Source organism: Vicugna pacos, chromosome 2 (genome assembly GCF_048564905.1).
Source record: "Vicugna pacos chromosome 2, VicPac4, whole genome shotgun sequence".
Taxonomy (NCBI): Eukaryota; Metazoa; Chordata; class Mammalia; order Artiodactyla; family Camelidae; genus Vicugna; species Vicugna pacos.
Window position 1 is genome coordinate 42235399 of NC_132988.1, and position 7589 is coordinate 42242987.

Sequence of the window (7589 nt, forward strand, 5' to 3'; positions counted from 1 at the left end):
GGAAGTCTGGAGGTTGGACAGCTGCAGCATGTAACAGTCTCTTTCACAGGATTCTAATTTTCATTTTCTTTACTTTGTGCCTTCTAAGCCTGCTCATTACCTCCCTGCAGAAAACATTAAACAAATTAAAACCATGCCAAAACACTTTCATCACTTCTTTCTCTGCAATACAACCTGTTTCCAATTTCTACAATCCGAATGAGTCAGAGACCACAGACAATATTCTTTTTCTCTTGCCACTTTTTAATTCCTAACATTCCAACTGTGCCTTGCTTAAACTTAATTTGCAAAAGGGATCTCAAGGGACTCCTCTTCAATCTACTGGATTCCAGATCCATCCTCGCTACTCGTGCACCGTCTAACACTCAGCCCGGCACACACTTCTGGGGGCTGATTGTCTCTAAGAAGTCAGCGACAAGAGGGTGGGCGTGAGCTTGGGGGGGAGGGGGAGGGGGAAGAGGGAGGGAGGCTGTCTAGCAATTCAGAACAAGTTCCCTGCGAGGTCCAGTAGCCCTTCAGCTCTTTTTTCCTATTGAAAAGCCTGGAGAATCGGGAGGACGGGCCCCATGTCCCTACAACACCCCCCAGCGCGGAGCAGAGGTCATGGAAATGTCAGGGCAGCCCATTTGCTCCAGGGAGCTGCAAGTCCGCCGCTCCGCCTGCTCCGCTCGCTGCCACCCACGCAGGAAGCCTCCTTGCGGTTCCGCCCAGCCATATACTGGGGTTAACCAACCAACCAACCAACCAACCAACCAGCCAAATCCAAACCAAACACCTGTATCAGTGTCTGGTACCTCAGTTTGCCACAGGTAAAATGAGAGGTCCACTTCAGCTCTAACATGTGAGGGCTTTTATTATCACATCCTCTAAAAGCCCATCAGCTGCTCCCTCACTCGATCTCCCCTGGCTGGAGACGCCTCTATGAATCCTCCAACGTCCTCTCTCTTCCCCCTCCCACGGCAGCCTCTCTGGAACCTAAACACCATGTGCCCACAGTTCGCCACCCGCACCCCATTTCTCTTTTAACCAAATGAATGAGTTTAAAATCGTTTACTATTTGCTACAGCTCTTAAGAAGCTTTGCCAAGAGGCATCCAGCAGCACCAGAGGGCTAACTGCTTTCCCCGGGATTCTGACCCCCATTAACTAATTCCTCGGATCCCAACGTCCGGGAGCTAGGAGGCCGGGCAGCGCCGGGTGCGGTGCGTGCGCGAGCGCTGGGCGGGGTGGGGGTGGGGGTGCAGCCGCGAGGACCCAGGCGGGGGCGGACACCCTGGTCTCCCACCGGCCCCCCAGCGCCCCGGCCCCTAATGAGCTGCTGAAAGGGAGCGGCTCCGGTGCGCGTGGCTCGCAGGCCTCCTGGAGTCTGGGGCGCCCTGATTGGCCAGCTGCGCCTCGCGACCTCCATTCATTAATAAATTAGCGGCACGCTCCAGCCGAGCGCGAGCCACCAATCACAATGGGCAGCGGCGGCGACAACAGCCGCAGCTTCAGCCGATGCCGCCGCCACCGCTTCAGCAGTCCGACCGCAGCCTCGAGCTCCAACAGGAGCTTTAGAACCATTTTATGCTGATTAGATAAAGGGGGAAAAGGAAGGCGGGGGTGATGAGAGGAGGAGGAGGATGGATGGCAGGGCCAGGGGAGGGGGGAAGTGGGTGAAGCAAGAGAAAGAAATGAATGATGATAATGCAATGAAAAGAGTAAGCCAGGGAGGGAGAAGCGGGGGAGAAGAGGGGGGCGGCACAGGACGGGAGGAGGAGGCGGCGGCGGCCGGGGGTAGGGGGAGGTGGGGGCCCCGGGGGCAGATCTGATTGTTTTCTTGGTGGTATATAAGGGGTTTTAAGGAGAGTCGTGTGCCAGACACGCAGCCACTGAACCACAAGCAGCTTCGCTTTAACTGGAGTGCCTGGGAGTCGCGTGCCAGGAGCCGCACGGCCGGGGACTGACTGACAGACAGACACGCACCACCACCACAACACACGAGACCCGGGCAGGTCGCCGCGGCCGCCGGGGCTCTTGGCAAACTCGCCCGTCGGAGTGGTCCCCTGCGGAGCCGCGCTGCAGTAGCGCCAGGCCCGCTGCTTCCAAGCGGGCAGAAGGAGCAGCGCTGCGCTCCCGGCTGCGTGGAGAATCACGGCACACGCCAAAGTAAGAGCGACGCCGAAGCACACAGAGCGAACTAAGTAAGTATCCGCGCTGCGGCTTCCAACTTGTAAGGGTGTTTCCTGCACTCTGTCCCACCACAACTGAACGCCCTTTGCTCGCGCGGTGTCTTTGTCGCGGGGCCTCAGTCCCTTCTCGGGAACCGCCCGCTGAATTCGGGACCTAGTTGGCCGGCGATGGGGTCACAACGAGGGGCGCTCCTGAGCTTGGAGATCCCTAGCTGGGTTTCCACCCTAACTACGCTTCTCCTTGGCGCCGTTCAGAGCCAATCTTCTCGGGTGCGCGCTCCAATAACGTGCCTCTGCTTTTATATTTGCATCTCATTTTGTTCTTTCTCCCTACCTCTCTTCTCCAGGATGTTTGTCAAATCCGAGAGCTTGGAGTTGAAGGAGGAAGAGGACGTGCTGGTGCTGCTCGGCTCGACCTCCCCCGCCTCGGCTGCTCTGACACCCCAGTCTTCCAGCGCCGACGAGGAAGAAGAGGAGGAGCTGGGCGCGTCGGGCGGGGCGCGTCGGCAGCGTGCGGCAGAGGCCGGGCCCACGGCGCGGGGCGGCTCGCCGGGCGGAGCCGAGGGCTGTCGGCCCACACGGCTACTGGGTCTGGTGCACGAGTGCAAACGGCGCCCGTCCAGGGCGCGGGCTGTTTCCCGCGGAGCCAAGACGGCCGAGACGGTGCAACGCATCAAGAAGACCCGTAGACTGAAGGCCAACAACCGCGAGCGCAACCGCATGCACAACCTCAACGCGGCGCTGGACGCTCTGCGTGAGGTGCTCCCCACTTTCCCCGAGGACGCCAAGCTCACCAAGATCGAGACCTTGCGTTTCGCCCACAACTACATCTGGGCGCTCACCGAGACCCTGCGCCTGGCCGACCACTGCGGGGGCGCCGGGGGAGGCCTGCCGGGGGCGCTCTTCTCCGAGACGGTGTTGCTGAGCCCAGGAGGCGCTAGCGCCGGCCTGAGCAGCAGCGGAGATAGCCCTTCGCCTGCCTCCATGTGGAGCTGCACCAACAGCCCCGCGCCGTCCTCCTCCGCGTCCTCCAACTCCACTTCTCCCTACAGCTGCACTTTATCTCCTGCCAGCCCGGCGGGTTCAGACATGGACTATTGGCAGCCTCCACCTACCGACAAACACCGCTACGCACCTCACCTCCCCGTAGTTAGGGACTGTATCTAGAGCCGCCATCTCTTCTACCCACGCCAGGCCTTAGGGGGTTCCCTTTCCTGTCCCCAGTCAAGCATTCCTCCCACCCCTCTCTTGTCCCCACCTCCCACGCCCTGGAATCCATCTAGCTTCTCAGAGCAGTTGTAGCCGGTCCCATTCCTCGGTTGTTTGTTGCATTCCTGGGCTAAGGGTTTCCTTCATTCAGATGGGCTCTAATTTATTGAGCGTGTGATGGAGCTTACTGTCAAAGGATGGTAGAGTTTGGAAGCGGGGAGACTCCTTAAGTCTAGAAAGATGCTGGGAAGAGATGAAGGTGGCATGTCTAAAGAGTGCAGAGCAGACTGACGCTCCTCCCCTCTCTCGGCTCAGTTCGTGTGAATCTCCCAGGGGGAATGCAACTGGTTCCTGTGATCTCTTCACCTTTGCTTCTACATAGAGATGTTAATGTCGAGTAGAAAGAAACGTATCTTAGCATCTGAATGATTTTACTGGTAATAATATTATCCACAGATTTGCAATGGCTGGCATCTGCTTTATTCCCATTGCTGTCTGCAGGCTGTGGGAATTTCACCTGTCAAACCAAACTTTCTCTCTCTGATGTGCACTTTGTTCTGTTTCCCAGATTCGTCACAATGCCTATTGTCCTGCTCTTCTCTTCCCTTTTTCTTCTCCATTTTGCCATCTGTCTCTTATGATTTATAAGGGGAAAAAAGTTGTTTTGTTAGAGGGCCAGGTTAGAAGTCATTGTATAATTTGTAGGCTTTGTAATGATTGAATGCAAGCGTGGAAATTTAGGCTGAACTCTCTATCAAAAGGAAAAATGTGGAGGAAAAGGGAAAAATCAGGAGGGAGGATTGCTTCATGCATTATTTATCTCGACCTTTTAGGGGAGAAGGAACTCCCCCATTCTTTTAAGAGATTAAAATTAAATCAACAGACTGAAAACCTAAGCAGACACGGAGCATTATCAGGATCAGCCACACACGTGTTTCCTTCTATTTATTATAAAGAAAATTTTCATGGGGAAAGTATGTATTTTTTGTATATTCTACAGAGTTTATTCTAGTATGTATTTACATCTTGGAAGAACAAGAAAATTGTTCATGTGATTAAACTATAAATACAATATCTAATTTTCATAATTTATGTGTGTTGTATTATAACTTTTTCCTGCTTATGTAGAAGAACGAGTTGCATTTTTCTGAAATTCTCCCTATATCAAATTGAGTAGAGCAATTGTATTTTTCCCTCAATGTTTGTGTGTACAATTTCAGTGACATAAACTCTAAGCAACCACAGGAGGCTGAATACACTAACACTGACATAAAAGTGTAAGTCTCAATACAAACAAAATTTGATTTTTAAGAACTCAATTTCTGGGCAAACAAAATTAGTTTTAAAACAGGATTTAAATGATAACTGCCATAATAAGCACCAAAGTACAGAAACATTGATTTTAAAAAATAGTGAAGTTGAAATTTCTTGGTAGAGTATGTAGAAATTTGATTCTTACATTTCACTTCTTTGACTTCAGTTATCTGTAAACTAAAGGGATTGGACAGTGATCTCTAAGGGCCCCTTCCAGCTCTAACATCTGTGATGTAACTGAGTATTTATAAATTCATTATTGGAAGCTGATTTCATAGTAGCTAATCCAATCTTTGTTAAAGCAGTTACATAGTCAAAACTGCTTCAAAAAGAAAGCAAAAATGGTTTCCTAATCTCCAGGATACAGAATTCTATAACTTCCACATCAATCTCCAAAGCAGAAATGAATGACCTTTGACTGGCCTTGGATCAAAGATGACCAAGTGAAGGTTGGCCATAATCTAAATGTAAGCCTCTTAGGAGAGGGTGTCCAGGACAACACAAGCTGGAAAAAGATCATGTGGGCAAAGAAATGTTGGTTGTTCACAGTCTCCCCTACCCCCATGAATTTCATATCTGCTTCCAGTTTGAGCTAAATCCTCCACTCCTATGCATAAAGCAATAATAAATCTGAGATGTTTATATGAAACTACTCTTTCTCTTAATCCATGTGGAAAGTACTAAGTGTTTAATTTCTTAATAACTCCATTTTTATCAAAGGAAGAAACAGCCCAGAATTTTTCATCTCTAGATATAAGGGAGACCTGTTGGAAAACCCCTTCTAGTTTAAAGATTGTATTTTTCTTAGTCATCCTTGATTATCTGATAAGAGGAGAAAGAGATATTTCTCTTACATTCATATTTATGTTTGTGGTGGTCAAGAAGCCAAACCAGCAAGCAGAGCAGTTGCAGTAGGAGAGCTTTAAGACATCACAGTTTTAATGCCAAACAACTGTTCTCTCAGGGATGATGCTGCTTGTGGTGGCTGTAGGATGCTTCTCTGTGAAATTTGCCAAGGGAACAGTTCATGACACAGGTCTGTGGAGGCAAATCCTCAGGTGCAGGTACCTCCACACAATTTCTCCAGGACGAGACCCGTTCAATGAGAGATTGTAGGTCCCTTTACACATCAGTAGCATGACATACGTGGCAGGAATTCTGTCTACCACCTGCGATCTCAGGCTTTCTCTTCCCCATCTACAGCAGACCTTGTTTTACACTAAATTGGTGCAATTAATTTTTATGGTGTCTAATCACTTTAAGCAGTTAAGAGTGATGCTCTTTCTGCCTCTCGCGCTGGGAATTCTCCTTCCCAGCCCGCTGCAACCTCCACAGCTTGTGGGCTGAGGCCCAGCCGTCCTCTCCCCTCCTCTGTCGGAATGAGAACTCCAGCTCGGAGCTTCTGCACTAGGGAACACAGGCGCTCTTCCATTCCATCCATTTCCCTCCCCACGTTGTGACCTCCCTGTGACGAGCTGGCTGTGTCTGCGCCAAGCGGGCGCGTGGGCATCTGAGTCAAGCCATTCTATTTCTGAAGCTGTCTGCTGAGAGACGTTTCAAGCAAGGCCATGGAGACGTTCTTCTGATAACAGTCCCAAACCGCCCGAGTTGCCAGCTCTTTCCAGCGCCAAGGGCTCGCGGCGCGTGTTTACCTAAGCGCGGAGAGGTGCGAGAGCTGCTCTTGTCCTGGTTGGAGCGTCGCTTCGGCGCCTCCAGGCTTCGGGCACTGGTTGTATTTATTTGTCCTGAAGTACCCAGGCCTTGTTAAGGCTGATTTTTTTTTCTTCACTAGATTTAAAATAAATCCATCTGAAGGCCAACAAGGAAGAAAAAACGGAACCAGAGAGGCGGGCTACCAACCGCTGGGCCTGCCGCGGGCCCAGTTCCAGGCTGGGGCGCCCGGGGCCCGGCCGCACTGGGGCAGGAGCCCGGTGGGCGCCCTCCCAGATCGAGGCGTGCGGGCCGGGTGGAGGCGAGGTTGTCGGAAGGCCCCAGGAGGCCTTGGCCGGGATGGAGCGAGGGTCCAATCGGCCCGTTACCCGCGAAGTGCATCTAGGCCCAAGGCCCGCTTCAGCCGCGCCCACCCTAGCGTCCGGGTCGGGTCTGCTGGAGAGGCTGGGAGTAGCGAGCCGCCGCCCGCCGCCTGCACTCCCTGCATCGCACAGCCTTGGGCAGATTGTGACTTCTGGGCATCGACACCTGGAACCCGTTAAAAGCGCCTCCTCCTCACGCCCGGCCTCGGCCTCTCCCTCCACCCCCAGGCTCTCGGGTCCCAGGCGAGCTTTGAATGTATTAATTAAATAAAGCAGGCAGCCCTTGAATCGCGCCAATGCAGGGCGCTCTCGGGAGCGTGAAAGTCTCGGCCTCCGAATCCGCAAAAGAAAATGTGTGAAAAGAGAATTAGTGAAATTAGGTTAGACCAATAAAACGTGAGGGCTCCAACACCCCCCTGCCCGCTCCCCCAGCCTGGGGCTAGAAGGGCTATCTGGTCTGATCTATTGTTTCCCGCCCTGGCAGGGGGTTCATTGTGTGATAAATAATTCCCCCTCCATTTTATTCTTTAAAAAAATGGGTATTTGCATAATCACTGCTTTGATGTGGCCAGAAATCCGAGGCTTGGTCTCCCCAAGTCTGCTATTGGTAGTGAAGCAACAAAGCTCTATCCAGATCTTTCACTTCGCTGACAGTGTGTGGTGAAGATTGTCAGAAGTTAAGCTGAGGTCTCCTTTTTTTTTTCTTTAAAGGATCCACTTTAATGATTAAACCTAAAGAATGTCCAAAAAAAAAAAAAATGAGGAGAGGGTGGAAGGCTAGGCTTCTCTCCCTCCTCCACCTCCCTCTGCCCTTCGGGGTTCATTGTTCTCGGCAGTTTCTTTTCCAAAGCTCTTGGGTGGGG

At 51.9% G+C, this 7589-nt stretch overlaps 1 protein-coding gene and 1 long non-coding RNA gene across 3 annotated transcripts; both read left to right on the plus strand.

Annotated features, from left to right (window-relative positions):
- The first annotated feature begins 1827 nt into the window (after positions 1–1827).
- On the plus strand, positions 1828–4467 carry NEUROG2 (neurogenin 2). Of its 2 annotated transcripts, XM_031691062.2 has the most exons (2): positions 1828–2182; positions 2518–4467. In XM_031691062.2, the coding sequence occupies exon 2, from the start codon at positions 2519–2521 to the stop codon at positions 3335–3337; it is 819 nt and encodes a 272-aa protein (XP_031546922.1). In that variant the 5' UTR covers positions 1828–2182; position 2518; the 3' UTR covers positions 3338–4467. The 2 variants fall into 2 exon arrangements, with proteins under 2 accessions (XP_031546922.1, XP_072794585.1); XM_072938484.1 differs by having other exon boundaries at positions 1828–4467.
- A 1717-nt stretch (positions 4468–6184) lies between these two features.
- LOC140686042 (uncharacterized) lies at positions 6185–7014 on the plus strand. Its single transcript, XR_012059471.1, has 2 exons — positions 6185–6359; positions 6486–7014. It is a non-coding gene; the product is annotated as an uncharacterized lncRNA (long non-coding RNA).
- The last annotated feature ends 575 nt before the right edge of the window (positions 7015–7589 follow it).

Coding starts and splice junctions, on each gene's coding strand:
- NEUROG2 (XM_072938484.1), top strand. CDS start 2,339: ATGGGGTCACAACGAGGGGCGCTCCTGAGCTTGGAGATCCCTAGCTGG.